Source organism: Natator depressus, chromosome 28 (genome assembly GCF_965152275.1).
Source record: "Natator depressus isolate rNatDep1 chromosome 28, rNatDep2.hap1, whole genome shotgun sequence".
Taxonomy (NCBI): Eukaryota; Metazoa; Chordata; order Testudines; family Cheloniidae; genus Natator; species Natator depressus.
The window spans coordinates 13,340,900-13,366,858 of record NC_134261.1 but is presented as its reverse complement, the minus strand read 5'-3'; the positions used below and the strand labels follow the sequence as shown (position 1 = coordinate 13,366,858).

Below are 25,959 nucleotides of genomic sequence, written 5' to 3'. Positions count from 1 at the left end.
GGTCTTGACTCCTCGGGGTCTCTTGGGTATGTAATTCTGTGTTCTGCAGGGCAAAGTGAGTGGGGGAAGCGACTTGGTCACCGGCGCTCTGGATGAGGCTTGAACTTCTGTGCGGCCAACTAATGGGGCCACTGGAAAAAACACTGCTACGTTCCCCCTCCAATCCCCGTGGATGGCTCTGGGCTGTGCATGAGCCAAAATAAATAAATGTTCGAGTCCCCGGGGCAAAGGCATTGGTATTGGGTGGCCCTCTGTGTCTGTGATACCCTTGCATAGGGCAGTTAGCTGGTTATGGGACGGTGGGTGGGTTGGTTGGTGGTTCAAATCCACACAGGGGTGGAGCTTTCCTCTTTTTCTTAAAATTCACCTTAATCTCCTCCATGGAAAGTCTCGTCCATTCCTGGCTAGCTCCATGTATCTCCTTTGAGCCTTCAGCCTCTCCCCTTCCCAGCTGGGCAGATGCAGAGACGAACCCCACTCTGACTCGCAGAGCATCTGTAACCGAGAGAGAAAGAGTGTGTGTGCGCCCAGAGAGATTCCCCACCAATTATGGAGATTCCCGGTTGCCCCAATATCACCAATTGCAGGGAAGAACAGATTGGAATTACCGTTAGGAAGCTGCCTTTAATCACTCAGGGATAAAATCATTATTCCTTTGGAGATGCAGTTAAAGTGACCTCAAACCCAGTGTCAAAATCATTGGAATTGCTTTGTATTTTATTGGCCATAGAAATGAGATCGCTGCTGATGGCCCTCAGGGGGTGAAGCCAGTTCTCTCTGCACTGCCTAGTTTCCACAGCTCTGAGGAACGTCAGCACCCCTCCATCCTGTGGGACCCTCCACCCCACTCCCAACCCAGTTCCTACTTGTCCCTGGGGGTCTTTTCCAGGAGAGCAACATTGCAGGGTGCTGGGTCCTGTTTGCCTTTTCTTTCTCTCTCTATATAGGACACTCCAGGGTGTCTGAGACCATGGCCCTGTGTGGAGCAAACTCAAATTCCCCTTCTCCGCATTTGGGCTCATCTTTTACTGACCCCGAGCATTTTTTTCTATCCATCATCAACATCATCCCAAACACGCTGCACTTGCCTCCGGTTCCCTCCAGGAGACAGGGTCCCGGTGGTGTGTTAATGACAGACCACTCTGTTCGCTAAGCATGGGTGGTCCCTTCGTTTCCTCGCCATCCAGTCTGTGCTGATGGGACCTTTCCCGCCACTACTCAAGGATGTCCCCTTCTCATTCATCATCAGCCATCACCCCGGGACGGAAGCACAGCGGGACGGATTCACAAAAGCGTAGGCCTTGCTGGAGCCCTAGGCATAACGACGAGTGTGAACCAAAGGCTGTGAACCAGGGTAGGCCTGGCCTTGGCAACGTAACCCATTAGGCGTTGGCTAACCAAGTCAGCACCTTCCTGACTAGAGAGGGTGGTACAAGAACATCCAGAGTTCAGAGAATCATAGAAGATCAGGGTTGGAAGGGACCTCAGGAGGTATCTAGTCCAACCCCCTGCTCAAAGCAGGACCAACACCAACTAAATCATCCCAGCCAGGGCTTTGTCAAGCCGGGCCTTAAAAATCTCAAAGGAAGGAGATTCCACCACCTCCCTAGGGAACCCATTCCAGTGCTTCACCCCCCTCCTAGTGAAATAGTGTTTGCTAATATCCAACCTAAACCTCCCCCACTGCAACTTGAGACCATTACTCCTTGTCCTGTCCTCTTCTACCACTGAGAACAGTCTAGATCCAGCCTCTTTGAACCCCCTTTCAGGTAGTTGAAAGCAGCTATCAAATCCCCCCTCATTCTTCTCTTCCGCAGACTAAACGTCCCCAGTTCCCTCGGCCTCTCCTCATAAGTCATGTGTTCCAGACCCCTCATCATTTTTGTTGCCCTCCGCTGGATGTTTTCCAATTTTTCCACATCCTTCTTGTCGTGTGGGGCCCAAAACTGGACACAGTACTCCAGATGAGGCCTCACCAGTGTCGAATAGAGGGGAACGATCACATCCCTCGATCTGCTGGCTATGCCCCTACTTATACATCCCAAAATGCCATTGGCCTTCTTGGCAACAAGGGCACACTGTTGACTCATATCCAGCTTCTCATCCACTGTCACCCCTAGGTCCTTTTCTGCAGAACGGCTGCCGAGCCATTCGGTCCCTAGTCTGTAGCGGTGCCTGGGATTCTTCCTTCCGTGGGACTGGCGCTTGCCTGTCCCTGTGAACACGATGGACCCTGAGCGGTGTCCCCACAGATACAGAAATTGCCGTGCGTTACACCCACAGCCCCTCCCATGCCCAGAGCATCCTGTCACCTGAAAGCAGATTTCCCCTCCCCTTCCCTGAAGCCGGTCATTCTATCCGGGAGGTTTCTGGTTTGTAAGCGACACTTTGGAGCAGGGCCAGGTCCTGAAGAGTCTCCGTGCCCGATGCTGGTGGCAACAGTGGTCTGGCGCTCCAAGAGTTTCCACCTTATCCTGGGGTGACCCCCATCCCGGTCCTGGGAAATGATCCAGAAGAATCCCCTGGCGATGAAACGGATTGAACCCACAGCCGCTTACATACAAAGCATGTTCTCCGCCACAGAGAGCCTGGTGGGGGATTTCCGACACCACTGATGCATTGACTGTCTGTGGCGATTTTCAAATCGCAGACACCAGCTTTTCAGCTCACTTTGCAGACCCCGCATTACTGACCATTTTCAAGATTAATTTACGGAAGATGCTGTGGGAATATTGGGCAAAAAAGGGCTTAAAAGAAAATGAATCACACGCCCCCTTATCTTGTTCTCCCGTGTCTCTGAAAATGAATCTCCAGTTCCCACAGAACGGATTGGGCTATAAACGCCTTCGATCTTTAGACACGCCACGTCTTGACATAAATGTCAGGGAGCCCTGACCTGCCCGAAGATACTGGCAGTCTTTCATCTGTTTCAGTACTGAGCAAAACTGACTTTGGCAATTACGTTTCACATGTGCAATGCTCACGTAGTCTGTTACGGGGAAAGGTATTGAAAGGCACGCATATGGACGAGGCCAGAAACTAGTCTTCTTAGGACAGGCTTGGTTTTCTAGTTTAGGCTTAGAAAGCAGAGACACAAGGTGGGTGAGGTAACCAACTTCTGTTGGTGAGTGAGACACTCTTTCAAGCTTACACAGCGCACGTCTTCGGGTCTGAGATACTAATTCAGGGCACTTGACAGAGCTGCAACTGTCCCGCGAAAAACAGCCCCCTGAGTCCAGCAAGTTTCAGCGCCGAGGAAGGTTTCTCCATCCCTGCGTTCCATGGGCATCCTACCAGATTTCCAGCTGCTTTTCAACGGAGGGGCTGGGGGGGAGCGTGAGAGAGACAGCGGGCACACCTTTCCTAGCAGCGTTAAAGCGCTGTAATCTGGCTTGTGTAGTCACGGTACCGGGGCTGGGAGGCCACCCCCTTGCGCGGGGAGCCAGGTTGGCTGCTCAGTCTGAATTTCACAGATGTCCAGGATCGGGAATCGCCAACAAGAGTATTTCTACTGGGAAGGTGGCTGCCGAGCCGTTAAACGGCAGATGCCCAGCCGCCCTGCGGGAGGGAGGCTTGGAAATTAATAATAGTTTGCGGACCATTTGGGAAATTGGCCTTTTGGGACAAGGTTTGTCTCTGTTCTTATTTCATGGTATGGTGCTGTTTAGAGGCACCAGTAACTGATTTTAATGTAAATAACGAATCTCTAAACTTTATTTGGAATCAGAGCGTTAAAAAGGGACCTTCTTGTCGACCCACCTGCCAAGAGGCAAAATCGCACTGCCTTTAGACTCCCGCCCACCACAAAAATGCAAGGAATTTTGAGGCTTTCGGGGAAGGGCAGCGAGAATTAAATTGGGGGAATTCGGTCTCTGTATTTGGGAGTCCATGTTTTACCCTCACAGCTCCGTGCGCACGTTGAAATACTAGGCGGGCGCTAAGGGCTGGTCCCCACCGGGAACTTACCTTGGCATAGCGGGGGGTGGGCAACGTAGTTAACCTGACCTGCGCCCTGGTGTAGACAGGGCTAGGTGGACGGAAGAGCTCCTCTGTTAACCTCACTACCCCATCGGGGGGAGGTGGGCTGGCTACGGTGACAGGATCACCCCTCCTCTTGCTGCGGTCAGTGTCTACCCTCACGTGCGAGGACACCGTAGCATGTTAAGTGTAGACGGCCCTGGCTCTGGTTGGCACCACGGGTGCTCAGGCAGTAAAAACCACCGCAGCCCGAACGCTAGCCTTCCCGCAGTCGGCAGGATTCGAACCTGCGCGGGGAGACCCCAATGGATTTCTAGTCCATCGCCTTAACCACTCGGCCACGACTACGTGAGCTCGCGGCTTGGCTCGCTGCACTGGGGCTCTAGGGTGACCAGACGGCAAGTGTGAAAAATCGGGACGGGAGGTGGGGGGTAAGCGGTGCCTATATAAGAAAAAGCCCCAAATATCGGGACGGCCCCTGTAAAACTGGGACATCCAGTCACCCTGCAGCTGCCTGGGACAGGGGTGAGCAAGCCAGAAACATTACGGGGGAGCGAGGGGGTACCTGGGCGGAGAGGGTGGGTCTGTGCAAACACGGTCTGTTCCTGACGTCTTTCCCCCCAGCTCCTCGCTCATTCAGACCCTGCTTCCACTAACAGATTTAAAAACTCCTTATTGTCCCGACCTCCCCTGGAGTTTCTGTCCACTACCAAGGGGCTCAGATGGGGTGGCCGAGTGGTTAAGGTGATGGACTGCTAATCCATTGCGCTCTGCGTGCGTGGGTTCGAATCCCACCCTCATCGGATGCATTTCGCCTTCTCTCTTCCTTTACAAACACCCATCTATCTCCCCCTTTGGCGCGGTGACAGACCGACCCATGTTGCTCCCTGCACACCAAACCCGTCCCAAGGTGTCAGACTCACCTGCTTGAAATAAAACCTATCAAAATCTGAGATTTCTAAAAGAATTCTCTAGTTCTGTCATTTTTCATCTCAAAACGTAACATACTCAGAACCTCCCCCAAAGATCCAATTGTTAAAATGCCCCAGTTCTCAGCAAGCCCCTGACAGTGGAAACACAGCCAGAGTGTCTCGGCCAAGCTATTCTGAAGCAGGCAAGTGAAACGTTTGTCTCTGCACTTCCCCTGGGAGAGGTTTGTGAGCCTGGGAAAACAAAATCCCCCAAATGGAAAATGTTCTCTGCTGAAAACCCAGTCCTGCTCTGTTCTGGCACTTTGATTTGAACGTATCATTGTTCTTCTCTTCTGGTTTCTGAATCAGTTCAGGTTTTGGCTAGCCAAAAAAAATAACCAGTTTTCAATTTCTAAGCACACAGTGAAAAAATTCTGTTGAACTACGAAAGTGCCCGGGGAATTAAGAAATGAAATGCTCCCCGCTCTGGTTATGAAGAGAAAACAGAAGGAGAGGGGGAAGGTGAGTAGAGCTTCCTATTTAATATGGAAATTTCCAACATGCTGTAAAATCCACAAGGCGATTCACACACAAAAACCTTGCAAGAAAAGCTCCCCGAAGGAGTCAGACGCACCTGCTGCTGGGGGGAAGGTGGGGGCTGTGGGTTGGGATTGAGGGGCATTGGGAATAGGGGGGCCCTGGACTGGGGCTGACAAGCGTGCTGGTTTGGGGATCCGGGGGGGGCGAGGAGTTGAAGAAATAAGCACGGATTATAAAGCAGGAGCAGCTGTGTACAGGGGAGCAGCTGGTGCCCTGCGTGGGGCCACCCCAGGAGCTGCGAGTACCTGTGCCTGGCTGAGGTGCAGATTCAGTCCCTGCTGTCCGCAGGAGATTTTCTTTGTTTCACTTCCAAACACGACTTTTGCCTCCAGGATCAGGCCTGGGGCTCCTCACACCTCCCCCTCCCCAATGAACTCCCCCTGGCAGGGGGCCGCCCACCATGAAGGGTGGGGTCGATTGGGCCTCAAGTCCAGGGCACAAGCTGCCCCTCTTCTGCATGGGAGGAAACCTCCGGAGGGACTGCGGGGCCCGCAGGGAGGAGCGTCTGGTCCACGGGGCTTGGAGGCCACAGGATGCTCTGGCCAAAGCCGGGCTCTGGGTGTAACACAGGGTGGGGGCGCCTGGATGGGCCTGTACCTCAGGGATAGATGTGCACTTTGACGATAAAGCCCAGGGGGGTCAATGCTCCTCTTCTCCAATGCAGGGGTGGCACTGTGGGGAGGGGCTTGCGGGGCTAGAGTCACCCCCAAATTTGCCTGAGACCCCCTGCAGCCATCCTTCCAAGCGTGATCCCTGGACCCGAATAAGCCGCCCCCTGAGCGACGTAAGTTACAGCAACTGACGTAAACCCCGCGATGTCAGTGGGGGACATAACATCCCCCACCAGAGCACTTCTAGTGTAGACAAGCCCCAGGAGCGGCAGTGATCACTGGTTCCTCTGCCTCGGGGGGGGTCCTTGGTGCCAGCAGCTTCCCCAGTTCTCTCAAGTCCCTTCTGGTCTCCCTCTACTGAATACTTGGTCCGGAAATTGTAAACTCCCCTCCCCCCATGACTTCTGCCAGTTGTCTCTCTGAAAGCCAGGTTTTGCCAGGAACAACCTGCTTCTACTTTGGTGACTAACCCTAACCGGTGACTATTTCTGAGGAATCGCCAAATGTTCCTTTTAATTAGGGTAGGTCTACACTACAGGATGAAGTTGACCTAAGTTACGCCACTCCAGACACGTGACTAATGCAGCCGGAGTCGACGTAGCTTAGGTCGCCTTACTGCGGTGTCTACCCTGCGCTGGGTCGACGGGAGACACTCGCTCATCGCCTTACCTTACTCTCCTTGTTCGGGGTGCAGTACCGGGGTCAAGCAGAGGTTGATCTGTGGTCGATTTGGTGGGTCTTCGTTAGACCCGCTAAATGCATCCCCCCGTGCATCGCTGGAGCACCGATCCAGCTATGGTGTAGACATATTCGCCTTAAAAGGTATTAGTAAATAACGGAGATGTGATAGACATTAGCCCCCTTTCCTCATGGCAGCAGAACTGGTCATGGCAATAAAGTTGACCAAGAGGACTGGGGAAAATACTGTTTAAATCAAATAGATTTTCAGGTGACCCTAGTGCCTAATTGACCCATTAGCCGTAGTTTGTTCAAGCCTAAATCTGTATTAAAATCTATATCTGATCCAAAGCCAATTGACTTCAATAGAAAGCCTCCCATTGCCCATGTTAATTTCATATGCAGTATAGAAAGCAATGGGGCACACACAGGACCGTCACTACCAGACGCTAATCCAGCTTCTTGAGAGAATAAATGAAACAGCCTATAATTTCTTTGACAACTTAAACTGAAGGGAAAAAATTCTTCTGTCTGATCTACCCTGTGGATCTTTAATTGTATATTCTGTACCCTGGAAGGCCAAATTATACCGTCAGTTACAACCATGAAATAATTAAAGTTAATGGCGTTGCTCAAGTCGGAGAGAAGAGTTGATTCCAGCATATGCAATGTTCTCAAAATGGGGGAGTAGCTAGTACCTGTCCCAGTTTGTGCCAGTTTTATTTAATCACATTCAGCGGGACGACTTGTTCTTAAAGTCAAGCATAATTTTAGCCACTTTCCTGGATCACCGCCAGAGTGCTCAGCAGCTTAAAAATGGTTTGAATTTTCAGACTGTGCGCACTTCATAAGAACGGCCAGACTGGGTCAGACCAAAGGTCCATCTAGCCCAGTATCCTGTCTTCCGACAGTGGCCAGTGCCAGGTGCTTCAGAGGGAATGAACAGAACAGGGAATCATCCAGTGATCCATCCCCTTTCGCTCATTCCCAGCTTCTGGCAAACAGAGGTGAGGGACATCATCCCTGCCCATCCTGGCTAATAGCCATTGATGTACCTATCCTCCATGAACTTATCTAGCTCTTTCTTGAACTCTGTTATAGCCTTGGCCTTCACAACATCCTCTGGCGAGGAGTTCCACAGGTTGACTGTGCATTGTGTGAAAAAATACTTATTTACATTTGTTTTAAACCGGCTGCCTATTAATTTCATTGGGTGACCCCTAGTTCTTTTGTTATGAGAAGTAGTAAACAACACTTCCCTATCTACTTTCTCTACACCAGTCATGATTTTATAGACCTCTATCATATCCCCCCCTTAGTCATCTCTTTTCCAAGCTGAAAAGTCACAGTCTTATTAATCTCTCCTCAGGTTATATCTGATGACTCAGAATCAGGGCAAGAGAGTCTCCCATTGCATTCTCCTCTACTCTGTTCAAATCTGCTTCACGCAGTGAAGCCTTGTTATTACCATTACTTGTGTTATTTACTAAAAGTTTAGAATCATCATAATGGAAACAACAGACCATGTTTCTACCTGCAAACACTGTTAGGATATAGATATTCAGGCCTGTCTGTAAAGGCCTAGACTCTAAGAATTTAGGTGTATTCTTATCACTTAGCGAGTTATAGAGGTATAAAAGAAAGAATCAAAATCACTGTCTGCCGGTGTAAGGGCCTTCTCTCACTGTGACAGTCTGAGGCCCTGTTCCTAGGCTAAGGCCTTTGGCTAAGCAGCAGGGGCAGCCGTAAGCTGGGAAGCGACCGGTCACCTCCTCACATTCCAACCCAGTCACATTGAAAGAAGGTGCTATTGGGCTGTTAGGATACAATCCTGTCCTGATAATGCCCATCGCCTCCAGAGAAAGGGAAGTGCCTAGAAAATGTAAAAGGAAACTTAGTTTGATAGCATCCTGTCTGGCAAGAACTCACTTCTCAATAGGTGGGATGTGAAATCCTCACTTCTGTATTGTTTTGTCATTATAGTTCCCACTTTGCTATTGTTTGTCTGTATAATCTCTGTCTGTTCTGTGATTGTTCCTGTCTGCTGTATAATTAAATTTGCTGGGTGTAAACTAATTCAGGTGGTGGGATATAATTGGTTAGCTAATCATGTTACAATATGTTAGGATTGGTTGGTTAAATTTCAGGAAAATGACTGATTAAGGTATAGCTAAGCAGAACTCAAGTTTTACTATATAGTCTGCAGTCAATCAGGAAGTGGGTGGGTGTGGGGGGGAATGGGAGTGGGGAATTTGGAATCGTGTTTTGCTAAGGGGGGGAAATGGGACCAGGGACACAGGTAAGGCTCTGTGGTGTCAGAGCTGGGAAGGGGGACACTAAGGAAGGAAACTGGAATCATGCTTGCTGGAGGTTCACCCCAATAAACATCAAATTGTTTGCACCTTTGGACTTCAGGGATTGTTGCTCTCTGGTCATGCGAGAAGGACCAGGGAAGTGAGTGGGTGAAGGAATAAGCCCCCTAACAAACAGTCCCACCTCTGCAGGGGAAAAGCTCAGAAACATGTCTGTCAAAAGACGGAAACTGGGATTTAAACTCTGAATGATCACACTGTGTTTGGGATCCATTCAAATTCCCCTTCCAGCTCTGTGTCATTTCATCTCTAGCCCTAAGGAGTCTGATTTAGGACAAAGAAATCAAAACACAAGGGCTACTAGGATGATCAGAGGAATGGAGACCCTACCTGATGAGAGGAAACTGAAGGAGATACTGAAACTAACAAAACAAAGGCTGAGGGGAGATATATTGCTCTCTGTAAATACAGCAGAGGCATAAACACCAGGGAGGGAATTACTTAAGTTAGGGCCCAGTGTGGGAACAAGAGCAAATGGATATAAACTGGCTATGACACCCCCCAGTGTATAACATGGACCGTGGGACCACCGTATCCACTATCACAGCCACTCATGAATGATATTCAGGGTGATCCCATGCACCGCTACAGACGAGGGACCGAATGGCTCGGCAGCAGTTCTGCAGAAAAGGACCTAGGGGTGACAGTGGACGAGAAGCTGGATATGAGTCAGCAGTGTGCCCTTGTTGCCAAGAAGGCCAATGGCATTTTGGGATGTATAAGTAGGGGCATAGCCAGCAGATCGAGGGACGTGATCGTTCCCCTCTATTCGACATTGGTGAGGCCTCATCTGGAGTACTGTGTCCAGTTTTGGGCCCCACACGACAAGAAGGATGTGGATAAATTGGAAAGAGTCCAGCGAAGGGCAACAAAAATGATTAGGGGACTGGAACACATGAGTTATGAGGAGAGGCTGAGGGAACTGGGATTGTTTAGTCTGCAGAAGAGACAAATGAGGGGGGATTTGATAGCTGCTTTCAACTACCTGAGAGGTGGTTCCAGAGAGGATGGTTCTAGACTGTTCTCAATGGTAGCTGATGACAGAACAAGGAGTAATGGTCTCAAGTTGCAGTGGGGGAGGTTTAGGTTGGATATTTGGAAAAGCTTTTTCACTAGGAGGGTGGTGAAACACTGGAATGCGTTACCTAGGGAGGTGGTGGAATCTCCTCCCTTCGAAGTTTTTAAAGTCAATTTTGACAAAGCCCTGGCTGGGATGATTTAGTTGGGGATTGGTCCTGCTTTGAGCGGGGGTGGGACTAGATGACCTCCTGAGGTCCCTTCTAACCCTTATCTTCTATGATTCCATGACACCAGCAAATCCCCCCAGCTCCAGCCTTGCTCCCTAGAAATGTACTAGGTGTAAACTCAGTAATCAGTTCACCACTCCATCAGAGGACACACACAGCCTTTGTAATGTGAGCAGATTCCCCCACACTTTAGACAAATTCACTGGTAAAGATAAAACATTAAAATATGTTTATTGGCTATAGAAAGTTAGATTTTTAAGGCCCAGAAAGATTTTACGTTGATAGGGGTGACTTCAACTAGCTATAGACGGACATTCCTGGTAGGAGGGACACACATTCCCATGACTCATAGGGAGTTTACCGAAAGGACCATGGGATTCACCCCAAAGAAGGGCGAGCTGCAAAAAGACAGAAATGGGCAGCTCCATGGGCAGGTACGTGAGCGGAGGGCTCACGGCGAAGCAAATGGTGCAACAGCCTTAAGGGCTTGATGGCGGAATTAGGAAAAGTATTAAAGAAAAAAAAAACCATGCTGTCAGCCCAAGCTAAGGATTTTCTGGTTGATCGTTTCCCTTGTGGATTTTCTGATGCGTATTAAGGTTTGAGCTGTGATTGAAGCTTTTCCCGCACTCACCGCATTCATAGGGCCTCTCCCCGGTGTGAATTCTCTGATGGACAATAAGGTTTGAGTTCTGAGTGAAGGATTTCCCGCACTCACCGCATGTGTAGGGTTTTTCCCCTGTATGAATTCTCTGATGTCTGATAAGGTGTGGGTGCCTTGCAAAGGTTTTCCCGCACGCACGGCATTCATGGGGCTTCTCTCCCACGTGGGTTCTCTGATGAATAATAAGGTGTGATTGCCGGGAAAACGTTTTCCCGCACTCATAGCATGTGTAGGGTCGCTCTCCTGTGTGGATTTTCTGGTGTCTAATAAGGTTTGAGATCTGACTGAAATTTTTCCCACACTCGCTGCATTGATAAGGCCTCTCCCCGGTGTGGATTTTCTGATGTTGAGTAAGGCGTGAGTGAGAAATGAAGGTTTTCCCGCACTCACGGCATTCGTAGGGCCTCTCTCCTGTGTGGATTCGCTGATGAGTGACAAGTTCTGAGTGATACGTAAACCTTTTCCCGCACTCACTGCATTCATATGATCTCTTTGGCCTGTGGATTTTCTGATGTCTAATAAGGGTTGAACGTCTACGGAAGCTTTTCCCACACTCAGTGCATGTGTTTGCTCTCACTCCGGTGAGGATTCTGTGCTGGCCTGTGGTTCCCTTGAGGTCTTTGTGAGTTGCCCGACAATTAATGGATTTATCCACCTTCTCCGCTGGCTGCTCTGTCTGCTGCCTCTCTGGCCTGTGCTGACTCTCACAAGAGTTTCCTTGCTCAAGACTTATGGACACATTCCCTTCGGACCTTCGCAATAACATCCTGTCTGGTTCCACTTGCTCAGCATCTGTCTGCTGAAGACTCCACTCCCCGTTCTCACTCACCATCCCACCACCTGCTGGGATAGAGAGAGAAACCTCAGCAACAGGAATGGAAAAGGGGAGAGGAAAACAGAGTAAGTGCTGGGGAGATTGGGAAATTTAGTTCCTATTTTTTTCCCAAACTTTCCCCCATAGGGAAGAGAAAACGGATCAATTCTGCTCCCATGTCCTATCCAAACACTCAGGATGAGAGGAGGGAGCTACTGCCAGGTGTCAGTCAGGATGGGCAGGAAGTCATGAGCTCTGCCTTGAGGGTATCACACAAGCTGGGGACAATCCTGAACTGAGAGAGTTCACAAGGTCTTTCTAGGGAATCCCAGCTCCTTCCTTCAGGCACTGACAGTTTTTGAGTTGATTTAATTGTTCCTCACCTGGGCAGGCACCTCTCAGGATCCCTGGTTCTTCTGAGTCCTGGATTCCTGAGACCCACGGCTCTTCCCCTTTCTCCAGCTGGGAGATCACATCAGGTTTGGAAACTGGAAACCCTGCTCAGGGGAAAGAAAACAAGGGACATCTTGAGAATTCATGGGACACGTGTCAGAAAACAAGGTTCTATTATTTTAACCCCAGGCCATTTTAAGGCAGTAAAACACCAGGGCCAGCTCCCAAGTTGCTCAAAGGTGCTGGACACTCTGCCTTTGGGGGATTTAACAGTCCCCATCCCTCCTGTGAGCACACAGAGCCAGACACTCATCAAACGGCCTCCTAAAACACAGCAACGGTACTTCCATGTCCCAGACAGTGAAGACTCCAGACAGTGGGTAAGTCCCCCTAGAGATGCTTCTTTCTGGCAGAGAAAGGACCAGAGACTATGAGCCATAGGAGAGCTGGAACAGGGGAGTATTCGCTGGTGGGGTTCAACACAGTAAGGAGTAAGAGGGAGCGCAGAAGCCCCAGAATGCCGTATGTCAGAGATATTGTATGTCAGGAAAGCACATTTTGAGGAAATAGGGACTCTAGTGAGTCGGGGGTAACGGAAGGGAGTACGAATATCCCTCAGCGTGTGGATAGCTCCAGTGAATTAGATTCTATCATTGACACCTTTAATTCCTTTGGGAAAGGAGAAAGAAGCATTGTGTGGCCCATAATGATTAACAGGTTGAGAACCACGGGGCTAGGAGATGCAGAGAGGTGCCTGGACGCTTGCTGGCCCTCGTCTGCCTCGTGTCACTGCTGAGCATTGCAGGTTGTGCCCGTGGAGGAGCACAGGGGTGTGGTCTCACCAGGGGGACGGTCAGCCGTTGGGTGGCAGACATGCTCGGGGGCTCCAGGGCTCAGCGAGGGGGAGTGAAGGAATGACTCAGAAGGAATCCTTAGGGAGCGGGTGAAGGGCTGGTAACCGTTGTCCGCTGGCGTGTGCGTGTGTCTCTCTCTCCATACGCTGCACCAGCCCCGCACAGATCGCTGGCCCAGCAGAGCCCAGTAGCACTACCCAGAAAGACCACAGGCTCCGTTCAGAGACGAAGGCGCTCGGAGAGGTTCACTGCCATCTGTCCCCACACCCTTGTCTTACTCGGGGTCGGTGTGTTCCTGACCCATCTCCCAGGAACGTGTTCACATGAATATCTAGCACCTCGCAGTGCCTGTGTTTTATGCCTTGGCCAAGTTCCTGCATCAGACTGTAAACTCGTAAGCAAGCACCTGCTTCGTGACGGGGCCTGACTTTGGTTCATAGGACGGGCTTTTGCTGAACTTTGGTTCCGGCTTCCGGTCTTGCACCAGGCCCCGTGCTCCAGGCACTTTCCACTACAGGAGCACGAACACTTTGCACGTCCGTGACCGAGTGTGTCAGTGTTTGTGCGAAGGCAGCTTCCGCTCCCCACGTCAGACGCGAGCCCAGGTTTTACCTCGGCAACGAGAAGGCGTGAGACTTTGTGCTATTCCGCTCCTGGGCTCTGTTCCCAGTGGTCTGGGGCAGGGCACAGGGCTGGGGTGTGCATCACTGGCATGTTGGGGTGTTGCTGAGACAGGGCAGAGTTAAGGTTACACTGTGGGGGTGACGTGAACCTGAACTCCTCATTTCCGCCTTCCAAGAACCACGGGGACAGGAATCCTTACCCAGCGAGGCCACAGTCTCATAGGTCTCCTGCATGATGTCTCTGTAGAGGGCTCTCTGAGCGGGGTCCAGCAGAGCCCACTCCCCCTCGGTGAAATACACCGCCACCGCCTCGAAGGACACCGGCCCCTGAAAGAGCAAGAGCCCCCCACTCAGGACCTGCTGCCCCAGTGACAACCCCACTAGTCACCGGGGAGCAGGGCCAACTCAATGCAAACTCTGGGAGGCTCACAGTCAGCAGAGTCCCACCCCCAGCCTGCTCAAAGTAGCCAGGAGGCATCGGGGTGAGGGGAGAAAGAGAGAGAAAGGGAAAGAGGGGTCTTCACATTTGCCACACTCCTACTAGCCAGAGGCCAATACAGGAGATGGAGCCCCCAGCAACGTCCAAGGACGTTCTCCCCGTAGGAATCCCCGTGGCCAGCAGCTGGAAGGGAGGGAAGGGGGCAGCTCCCTTATCCTCACTGGTGGGTGCCCCCTTCATAGCAGTCTCTCTGTGATGGGGTGTCCACCCCACACATGCCCTGTGGGGGTTACTGTGGGCCAGAAGGGGCCAACTCACCATATGGGCTGCACCTGGAGGCAAGCCAGGGATGATAAAGCCTAACCGCAGCTGGGAGAGGGGCTGGCAGGGAGTCTAAGCCAGGAAGAGGTCTGCAGTCCCTCCCTGGAGGGAGAAGGAGTTGGCCAGGGACAAGTAAGAGAGCCAGGGGAAGGGTGAAGCCTGGGGTCCTGGCCGGCACTGGGGAGTCCAACAGGAGACTGCGAAGGGTGAAGGAGCTGGGGGGGAAGAGAGGAAGCTCTGGAGGGAAACCAGGGCTAGACAAGGAGACAGAGAGGTAGGGTAGGAAGGAGCCCAGGGACACAGCACCAGGGTCCGACGCTGAGCAGACCTGGATTGCTGGTCAGAGGGCCCCTGGGCTAGAAGCCAGACCAGCAGGATAAGTGGGGTCCCCTAGAAGCCACGGGGACAACCCTGGCCCCCTCCTTTTATCCAGCCTGGCTGTTTCCTGCCCTCTCCCACCTCCAGACCAAACTCCCCACAAGTTTCTCCCTCCTGGGGAGTTACTGCTCCTCTCCCTCAACCAGGATCCTTACCTGAGCGGGCTCCGTGGCCCCTGTTTCCGCTCCCTGTCCCCGGGGAGGCTGGGACCAGCCGGAGCAAGCCATGGCCAGGGCTCGGCAGCCTGGGAGGGGGAAAGGGGGGCAGTCAGAGTGGGGTTGAGTTCATGTCACAGCACAGTTCCCCCCCCAGGGGCTTTTCCCTGCAGACAAACCTTGTAGCTGGGGCCAGGCTGAGAAAACGCTTGGTCCCGTTTTTATTACCCGGCCCCAGCCCCCTCCCAGCAGCACGAAACTGAGGGAGATTTTGAAACTCTCCAGTGACACAGACTCCGACCCAAAGGGCAGAAGAGAGCAGAACCGCAGGAGTCCTTTGGGGGGATTCCCCAGGGCCGCCCACACCCCAGCGGGGGGAATAGGGAGAGGAGGGAACTGGCTTCTCCTCTTTCTGCCCCTCACCTTGTTCACCGGGAAGGGAATCTGCCCAGAGATGCTGCAACCAATGTCTCTGGGCAGGTTCGAGTCCTGGGAGTCTCTCTCCCCCTTTCCCCACCTCTCCCCTTCCCCCCGTCCCTTCTCCCTCCCGCTCTGGCTGGGAGAGTCTGATCTGTTGGCTCCCTCCGGGCTGGACCAGCTCCTGCCATTGTTAAGAGGAGGGGAAATGGGGGGGCCGGAGGGGCTGCATGTGACTGTGCCTGTCCCCAGCCCTTTCCCTGAGGCCTCTCTGAATTATCTGGAGTCTGGCTCAGGAATTGATGTTGGCAGAGCCTGGGGCTGCCCTAGGGGTCTAGTACCAACGGGCAGGGGTGGCAGCAGATTCCTCCCGGTGGGGGGAAATGGGGTGCAAAGGTGGGCTAGACAGAAAATTGGGGGTGGGGGGTCCTGCACTACACATCTTGTGGGCCCACCTTTATTTTCTTAACCATAAGCACTTAAACGTGTGTTTTCTCGATGTTCTGCTCCAAAGGTGAATAAAAAGATATACAGACAGATGAGTTTTAAACGTAGACTAGCAGGGTTGGCAGGGACCTCAGGAGGTGTCTAGTCCAACCCCCTGCTCAAAGCAGGGCTAATCCCCAACTCCCCCGATCCCTAAATGGCCCCCTCCAGCATTGAACTCACAACCCTGGGTTTAAGCAGGCCAATGCTCAAAGCACTGAGCTCTCCCTCCCCCAGCTTCAGCTCTGGCAGCTCACTGTTGTGACCCTGATTCCCAGAAAATCAACAGGAAAAAACCTAAGGCAATAAATAAATGAACAAACGAATGCGAACTTAGGGGAAACCTACTGGTTAAATCATAGTAATAGCTAATTACTTAAAATCAGAGAATGTCCCTGGATGCTATTTTAAAATTAGTCGTTTACACATGATCACACCTCCCCATTCTCCGATCGGTGTGCAAGGGAACGCCCACCTCCCCGTTGCTCTTGAGCCGTTCAGGTCGGAGCCGTTTCGGCCGGGGGAGGGCGTCTGAAGGGGCCTGCCCTGGTCGCTGGCTGGCCCGTCTCAAAAGCAACTGGGGCTGTGACTGGAGGCCGGACCAGACGCTCTCCGGCCTTTGTTCGGCTGCGCCATTGCATGAAAGTCCTGGATCCTTCGCCATATCTCCAGGTCCCCCCCCCCAGAGTGCGGGTGGGGGGCCGGGGGGGGTCCAGTAGGTTGTACGTACCAGCCCCTATCGCTGCCGGCAGCAGCAGACAATTAAGGGTGCCAGCCCCATACCGGGCCACCCTCACTTCTGCGTCATGTCTGACCTTTGCATTGGGAGTGGTGGCTATGGGGGGGGGGGGGTGAGGCGAATTTTGGGGAGGGGCTATCCCCCCCCAGCCACCCCAGTGCCCTTCCAGTCAGCTGGAGAAGGCCCGCACCTTGGCCAGCGCAGAGGAAGCTTTAGTTAAGGTCACTCCCCAGCACAGACCCTGCTCAGCGCCGGCTCCCCGATCGGCAGCGTCTGAACCGGGAAGCTGAACCCCAATATCCTGAGCGGAGAGAGAGAGAAGCTTTCCCTGCTTTAGCAACACCCAGAGTTAATGACACACCCACCCACACGCCTCCAGGGGCAGCTGCTGATCTCATTCACTCCCATGGTAATCCGGAGTCACTCCTTGTCCTTCCTCGCGGTGACTCTGGATTAACACGCGTCTCACTGAGACAAGAAACGTGGCTCGGGAGGGATGAGGCCAGAATCCTTTTCAACAGCTGATTGCAGAGGTGTGTGTGTGTGTGGGGGGGTGTTGAATCCTCTTCCACCTCCCTTCATCTGGGATAAGAACTCAGGGAAACAGTTTCCCCCCCACAGACCAAACTTCCTGCAGCCGTGAAGGGGGGAGAGAAGCAAAACCTGGGGGGATTTCCTATCACCGTTTGACAAATAGATAGAAAGTTACCGCCAGCCCCTGCCAGCCACCCACACCGGCAGAGGGAGCCCTGGGGGATGCTTCTTGAACAGTTGAATGTAGGGCACAAAGAAGACCAAATGGTTAAGAAATTTCCAGGCCCTGTCACTGGCAGGCAATGGCCACTGATCCACCCCAGAGGTGGCTGCATCTCAGCGCTGGGGGGAAGGAACCGCTCATGGAGGCCATTCGTCGCAGGGTTTGGGGATAGTTCTGGTCATAATCACTGAGACCAGGGCCAGAAAGGACCAGATCATCTGGTCTGGTTTCCTGTATCTCACAGGACCCTGTAGCTAATAGCTTGAATATGTAGATGTGACTTGGTAAAAGCTAAGCAGGGTGGCACTCCAGGGGTGTGGACGGACAGGTCCGTATCACAGATGAGTGTGAATTTGGAGTATGGGTAAGATAAGGCTGTAAAGCAAGGCCTGCCGGCTTAAGGCCTGTAAGATCCGGAGAAAGAAAAGGAGGACTTGTGGCACCTTAGAGACTAACAAATTTATTTGAGAATAAGCTTTCGTGAGCTACAGCTCACTTCATCGGATGCATTATGCAAGGCACTGAATTTAGCCGTATGGAGTGGAAATCTATCAACTTCATGAAAAAACTCATAGGAATGCATCCGATGAAGTGAGCTGTATCTCACCAAAGCTTATGCTCAAATAAATTGGTTAGTCTCTAAGATGCCACAAGTACTCCTGTTCTTTTTGCAGATACAGACTAACACGGCTGCTCCTCTGAAACCTGTCATTATGCAAGATCCGGAGCTTAGCCAGACAAGGCCTTAGGCCCAAGATATGCTGACATGATCCATTACCCAAGCAATGACCCTGCCCCCCGTACATTGCAGTGTTACAGTAAAAATCTGTTAATTGCTGACGCTTAGGAAAACCTGCCGCAGCGCACCCGTTACCACCGCAATCACAGTCACGAATATTTTGGGGAATCCTAAAATAGCCACAAGTTACCTTAGTAACTGATTGACGTCAATGTTAACGAGGGTAAGAGGAACTAAAGAATTTGCCTATGGCAAATGGGCACCCCACATTCAGTGGGGTGTGGAAATACAGATAAGGAAAAGGGGGTGGTGCCCTTACACATATGTATCAGCCTTCGTGGGCGTAAACACCCAGCTTGTGCGTGGCGGGGGGCGGGGGGGTGGATGACACGTCAGGGAACGTCCAGACGACCACCTGACGATCCCCTTACCCATTCCAGCGTTCCCCAAGGGGATGCGAGTGGGAAGCTATCGATGCTGGACGTTACGTACTTTCCCCCCGTCTTCTGTTACGTTCCTATGCTTTGGCCTTTCTTTATCTGCTCGGGGAAATGACGAACAAACAGACGCGGGGTGACCTGTGATTGTATCCCCCTCTAAGAGTGGTTCCTCGTGTCCCTCCAGCTAGTGATATGCACAGCAGTGGTTTTCACCCTGCCCCAATGGGGAGGCCAAATCCTTATCGCAAATCGCTGCTGTTTGAAATGCCAGTTCGTTATTCCCGTCAATCAAACGAGGCCACACAACCAACACCGCCCAGCACCCGCACATTAAACCCAACAGCCAAAAATTAGACCCAAGGGCAACAGCCCGAGGGAGACGAGACGATTCTCTGCCCCCCAGGCCTGGGGCACCGGCAGGGGCAGGGAAAGAGTTAAGTGAGAGAGATGCAGACAGACAACCCTGGCAAGTGACCCAGACCCCACGCTGCAGACCCAGGGGACCTCCCCCTCCACCAAGGTGCCAATCTCACCTGGGGGGAAATGTCTTCCCGACCCCACAGATGGCAAACCATTTACACCCAGAGCACGTGAGCAAGCACCAGCCAGCCTGAGAGAGAGAAAGCTCGGAGCCACGGCAGGGCACTGGCCCTCCCTGTCCAGCGTCCCGTCTCCAGCCATGGCCGAATCGGACGCTTCAGTGGAAAGAGATGAAAAATAACCCCCCACAGCGTGCGTGTTCCTGACCCCGCAGCTGGCCGATAAAGCTCTGAAAGCGGGAGCTTTTAGGGACACCAGACATGAACTGGAAGGGAGCCGGGGGGCTGCCGAGCCCTGCCCCCACGGTCACAAGCAATTCCAATCATGCGTCACCCTCGGAAATGTGTCCAACTCTCTCTTAAAACAAACTGAGTTGTTTGCCCACGGAGGGGAGTGAACCCTCATCCCATGGCATCTGGGGGAAAGGGTCCCGCCGACTTTCCCGTTACCCGCTAGGAGACACCGTTCCCCTTAACACGGGCCAGCCCCTAGCTTTGGTGTGTAGTAAATATGGGGCCAGCCACTTTCATCAGTAAACATTTTGGCTGAGACAGAGGGGAAACAAATGATTCTCATATGAGGGGAAAGGTGATTACGGGGGAATTTATCCCCCTGGCAATTTCCAATATAGAGGATGACTCAGGGCAACAGGTTCCCCCCAATCAAAGGAGAAGTTATGGCAATTAAACAGGGGGACACACGCCCAGACATGAAGGGGACTTTTAATTCATATTTCATAATTACATAGAAAAAAGCAAAGTATCCATGTTCAGTACGGAAAGAGAGAAGGCTGGAAATCTGAGGAATTTGCAATGAATTGCCACAAATTTAAGAGCAAAGTGGGAAAACGAGGGAGGGACTTTAGATCATTGGTTGATAATAGGTAAAGAGGCAAAATTTGAGTAAATTTCTTATCAATACTTTACAAAACAGAGAGAAAAAGACCAACATTTGGAAGGATTTTATATCAGTATTTAAGAATGTGAAAAAGGGCAAAATTTGAGGAGATCTAATGTTAACATTTTGTAATTAGAGAGATGGAAAAATCTCAGGGCCTATTCAACATAAAAGTGGAGAGAAGGGGGTAGGGGGGAATTGTAGGGTAGATCTCTGTGACGCTGGGAAACCCCCAGCGACCGCTGGCTGAGGGCCCACCACACAGGCCTGACACACTCATTACTCCAACACACCATTGTCATGATCGGTATCTAAAAGGTGCCCCGTAAGGCATCAGCTGTAAACTGACGACACGCTGGTCCCAAATCAGTGTGTGCTGTTTGCATGGGTTGTGTGCAAGGAATTATAGAGATGCGCCGGAATTAGGTTCTTGAAATGTGTTTGGCAAGCGGTGCACGTACCCGGCTTACCCTACACAAGGGAACGTGCATTTACTTGACTGACCAGCTTGGTCACAGGCAGAGGACAAGTACATTGGCAGAGATGATAAACAAAGCGAGCAAGCAGGGGAGAGAAGCAATTTACAGTCCCGAGGGGAGATGGAATTTGCCCCCCTCAGAAGCTTTCTAGGCTCTTGAAACACAGACAAGGAACTTTGGGTAATAGAAAGGGGATGAAAGGACATCTGAATTATCTGTCAGGCAGGGGACAATACGATACAGCACCGTTTGAGACTATGAAAAATGTATCGTCTTGGCCTGGAAGGCGAGAGTAGCTGGAAACTGACTGGAGGTGAGAAACCTGCTTAGACACACTTGTAACTTGCTGAAATTCAGTTTTAGTCTCTAGAAAACTTGTTTTGTCTGTCACCCTACGGGTCTTCTTTTCTTGCCTAATATCACTTAAGGCAAGGTTTGGACTGGCAGAGACCTGAAAAGTTGGCTGGCAAGGCAAAAGTAGTGGGTGTGTCAGGGAGTGGAGACACAACATCACCGTGGCATGAAGGAATGAGCCACCCTCCTACCCCGAGAGAGCCTGCCTCAAAACAGAAAAACACACTGACAGCACCTGTAATGGTCACCTACCCCTCCACACTAGGACCCAGGTGGGGGATCAGCAAACAGTTGCAATGCAGACTCGATGGGGAGCACAGCCTGAAAGAAATCTTTCCCCAGCCCCCTCTGTTGGCCTTCAAACAACCTCCCCAGTCTTGTCAAGCCCATCCTCAGATCAAGATTCCCACAGACCAGCACCCACCAAGCCCTGCCAGGACAACTGACGCAAACCCTGCAGACGTATCCGCACTGCAGAGACGATCAATATTCCCCACACCAAGATCCATGGGTCCCACACAGGCCTATCACAACATGCGGTGGACTCCATCCAGTGCACTAAACGCCCCAACAGAAACTACGTCTGGCTTCACCCACAGTCGTATGCTCTTGCATGAACTCACACAGAAAAATAATGAAAGACAAAAACACCCTATCCTCTGTGGAGCAAAAACTTCTCACAAAATGCTCCCTCAATACCTTGCCTCTCAGTCCTCATCCTCAAAAGAAACCTGCAAAACACCTTCAAAAGACGAGCCTGGGAGCTTAAAGTCATAATTTTGCTAGACATTAAAAAATCACAGTCTCAAAAAAAAAAAAGAGAGAAGACGCTGGTTATAGGTCTCATGAGAACCACCTGTAATCCACGAATTTTCCCATGAGTGCAGAGGTATTAACTGTCCTCTTCAGTTTGAACAGTTTCTGGCAACATGGGTTAATTTCTTATGCTTAACCATCTGTTTCACTCCGAGTATCTTCCCCAGACCTGAAAAAGAGCTCTGTGGAAATCAAAAGTTTGTCTCTTTCACCAGTGGAAATTAGTCCAATGAAAGAGATCACCTCACCCACCTGGCCTCTCAGGGTACTTTATCGCAATCCTTGAGAACAGGAGAGAAAATAGGTCAAAACCTAAAAGTCTGAAAACATAAGATAAAAACACCAAGATCAGAGGGATAATAATAATAGAGGGAAAAGTGGGAAAGTTTGAAAGTTACTTGATTGTACAATAAATAAATGGAAAGGAACAGTTCCCCTCCACCCCTGCCATTCCCAGGGGAAGCAGGGAGCCCTTTGTGAAGGTGTTTTAAGAAGGCCGGGGGGGGAGGGAGCGAGGGTCTGGAGCAGGAAGGCCCCCTGGCAGTGGGGAGGGGGCAGCAGGATGGGAGGGGCAGGGGACAGGCAGCTGGTGGCTGTGGGGAGCTGAACTGGGCAGATGGGGGGCAGCGGCTGGGCCTGGTTACTCCACTGAGAACAGTGGCTTCTCCCTTCCCCTCCTGCGTCCCTCCCAGGCCCTGTTGCTGGCAGAGACCGGCCGCCCCGTCCCACCCCAGAGCCAGCCGCGTCTCCAGGCTCCCCTAAGCTGCTCCCACTAACCCCCTTCCAGTTTGGGGGAATGACTCCGGGCGACGATTTCCCACCTGAACAAGGACAATTGGCTGCAGATCAAATGGGTGGGGAAATAGCTCACAACCGAGACTTTAAACTGACCTTTGGGAATTAGAAAATGGGGCAAAATCTGAGGACGATAGAGACAGGGACAATCATTGGAGAAAAAAGGGGGGGGGCGGGATCGACATGGATTTTATCCCCATATTTTATAATTGGAGGGGAAAGGGGAAGAATTCAGGGGAAATGAATCAGTCTTTGAGACTGAAGTGACAAAACCAGAGAGAAACCCACCTCCCCCCCCCATCTCCGGCCTGTCCAGAGCCAGGTCCAAACCCCCGCCCCCCCCCCGTTCACACGGTCTGTCCCCTCCCTCCATCTCTGGCTCATTTCTCATCCCTCCCTTCCCGCCCCTGCACCCCCAGACACACGAAGGGGAACCCCACTGGGGCCCGGTCTCTTGCCCCATCTGACCCCCACCCTCAAGGCAGCCCCTGGCTGGAGCCGGGGGCGGGGTGGGGGGGCAGCGGGATCACTGGTGTGAACGCAGCTCGGGGCCCGCCCCAGGTGCGGGAACAACCTGGGGGCCGGTTCCCAGGGGTGGGGGGACCTGGGCCCCCTCGTGCAGAGGCGTCTCCCCCCCCAGCCCTTGGTTAATTACCTGCAGGCTCCGGCCCGGGGCTACCCAGGGGGCTGGTCCCCGCTGGGGAATGTCCCCCCCGGCCGGGCAGGGAGGGGTTAATGAGCCCCCCCCAGCACAGACCCCATGGGGGGAGCAGCGCCTTGTATTGCCCAGCCCGGAGCTGCCGCAGGATTTTCCTGCCTCCGCCCCCAGCTGCTCCAGCCCCTTCCCGGGTCTCCTGCAGACACCCGCCCGGGCGGCCGTGTTTGCAAACAGCCGGGGGGGCTGGGGGGGGTTATTTCCCCTCTCAGAGGACGGGGCATCTTAGCACCCGCTTCCCAGGGCTGGGTCCTGAAAGGCCCCAGGGCACCCCAATGCCCGGACACTGGCTGCCCCTCCCTGTCCGCCGGATCACCCCAAACCCCCGGGTCACACGCCGGGGTGGCCCCTTTTGTGGGGTGAGGTGTCTGCATGAAGTCTCCCAGCCGGTCACACACCTGCCCCCCCCAGCCCGCTGCTGGGGTTCCCTGCCCCCCCCCGGGCACTAAGATACTTTGACTCCCTCTGTTCACTTCGTAAAATGTCGTTTGCAGGACTCTCGGCACCTCACCCTTGAGCCTTGGCCAGCGCCCTGCCGCGGGGTGTCGCTGGGCTGTCTACACTTGTATTGGACTAGCAAAGACTCGTGAGAAAATAGCGGCTCGAAGTTTTGGCCGTGACCTCTGTGTTTCTAATATAGCACGTCCTGGGTTCTCATTGTGATTTTTGAATTCGGAATTTTTCATTCTACATTTTAATTCTTATTTTTATGGCACACGTCGAGTCTGGTGGATCATGTCACTTCCCCTCTGACTCATTTCCTGGCCTGGTGTCAAAATTTCATTTGCATTTGATGCACCAATGCGGGTTGCCTCTCCCGGCTGTTACTTTGCCTTTCAATCCAGCCCTTCCTGCTTTTCCACGTCACTGCTTGTGTGTGGGACTTGGTTCCCAAACATTCACCAAGGCCCGTGTACGATCTCCTATTAAATCCTTCTCAAAGGCAAAAATACACTGTGATTTCTACTGAGCAGAAGATCGGCCGTACTGCGTCAGACCAAGGGTCCAGCTAGCCCAGTGTCCTGGCTTCCAAGAGTGGCCCATGCCAAGTGCCCCAGAGGGAATGAACAGACCAAGGCAATTATCAAATGATCCACCCCATCGTCCACTCTCAGCTTCTGGCAGTCAGAGGCTTAGGGACATCCAGAGAATGAGGATACATCCCTGGCCATCCTGGCTAATAGCTATTGAGGGGCCTAGCCTCCAGTAACTTCTCATTCTTTTTTGAACCCAGTTATAATTTTGGCCTTCACAACCTAATAAACACACATCTACAACCTAGGGTGACCAGATGTCCCGATTTTATAGGGACAGTCCCGATTTTTGGGTCTTTTTCTTATATAGGCTCTTATTACCCCCTGTCCCGATTTTTCACACTTGCTGTCTGGTCATCCTACTACAACCCCAAGATTGCTTGATAACCACAAGAGTTCAAAATGTCATGATTTCTACACCCTCAAGTCATGAATTTATATAAAAAAAAAAAAAGAGAAATAAATGATATCAGTTTCTTTTTATGCGGCTCTTTGCCCAGATCCACAAACGTAGGCCAAGACTCACTCAGGTATTAGGCTCCTAGCCTCGTACTTTCCCTGTTACCTGTCCTGAACAATTCATACACCTCAGGCCATATCTACACGACAGACTTACGTTAACTCAGGTTACGTGTATGTGCCTACTTGACTCCTTGGGAGTGTACTCACCAGGAGCGTTTGTACTGATGCAGAATGTGGTGCATTGTGGGTAGGTATCCCACCATGCAACTCGCCACTGTCCACTGCACTGTATTTTGGAAAATTTTAGCAACGCACTCCAGGGCCCAAACGGGTTGCACAGGAGCGACTGGGAGCATGGGATCAACTTCCCATAATGCAATGTTCACCGTCCCATCATTTTATACATCTCCCATAATTTTCACACCTTTTTTCCTAAGTCCCACAGACCTGCGTGACCCTCCTCGCTGGCTGCCCTCTCTAAGAGCAGCGTGGAGCCCACACAGCTCTGACTTATTGTTATGAGCGTTGCGAGCCCAGGGCGCACGATCCTGCAGTATTTTCAGAGCCGCGAGAATAGATGCGGGAGAGATGATGATTCTGTGCAGAACAGACTGCTGGGGGACACAGCGACAACCAGTTCGAGCTTGTCACCGGTCAGTCAGAGACCTCGACTAAATACAAGTGGAATAGATGTGTTCATCAAAAGTAGTTAATATTCCATGTTATGCGGCCGGCGAGCACCCCTCTCATCGATGGTGAGTTAGTGGGTTACAGATGGTTGTCTCTTACAACTCCGGGTAAAGGGAACTGGAGCGAGGACTCAGATCCTTTTGCTGTCCAGTTCCACCAGGGCAGTGCAAAAGCCAGGAAAGTTCCCCACAATAGCGGGACCATTGGCCCCCCTTCCATAATTGGCATCACGAACAGGATCCTAACCGTAGGATCCGCTCGATTGGTTGCGTTCTGGTGGCACTGTCTGGTTGAGAACCCTACAATGCTGGAATTGAAAAAACTACGGGCCCAGTTTGCTGAACTTCAGTTCAAATTATTGGACAATGCTGAGGCATTATGACAAGCTAGACCTGAGCAGGGAAAAGTTTTATCTTTGGCCAAGGTGGTGACAGACCAGCTGCTGCAGCTAAGAAGCCTCTTACAATTTATGCTCCAGGAGACTGAAAGATATCTGAGCTCAGAGGCTTCCCAGCAAAGCCAGGGGACATCACGAGAGAGGAATGGATTAGAAGTGGATGG

General features: G+C 52.0%; 1 protein-coding gene and 2 non-coding genes across 3 annotated transcripts; 1 reads left to right on the top strand and 2 right to left on the bottom strand.

Moving 5' to 3' along the window:
• Positions 1-4,244: 4,244 nt before the first annotated feature.
• On the bottom strand, positions 4,245-4,326 carry TRNAS-AGA (transfer RNA serine (anticodon AGA)). Its single transcript has one exon. It is a non-coding gene; the product is annotated as a tRNA-Ser (tRNA).
• A 373-nt stretch (positions 4,327-4,699) lies between these two features.
• On the top strand, positions 4,700-4,781 carry TRNAS-GCU (transfer RNA serine (anticodon GCU)). Its single transcript has one exon. It is a non-coding gene; the product is annotated as a tRNA-Ser (tRNA).
• Positions 4,782-10,942: 6,161 nt separating this feature from the next.
• On the bottom strand, positions 10,943-17,088 carry LOC141978801 (uncharacterized). The gene is made up of 4 exons (XM_074941115.1): positions 17,046-17,088; positions 15,039-15,127; positions 13,946-14,072; positions 10,943-11,901 (listed from the first exon to the last, which is right to left on the bottom strand). The coding sequence occupies exons 1-4, from the start codon at positions 17,086-17,088 to the stop codon at positions 10,943-10,945; spliced, it is 1,218 nt and encodes a 405-aa protein (XP_074797216.1).
• Between the last annotated feature and the right edge of the window lie 8,871 nt (positions 17,089-25,959).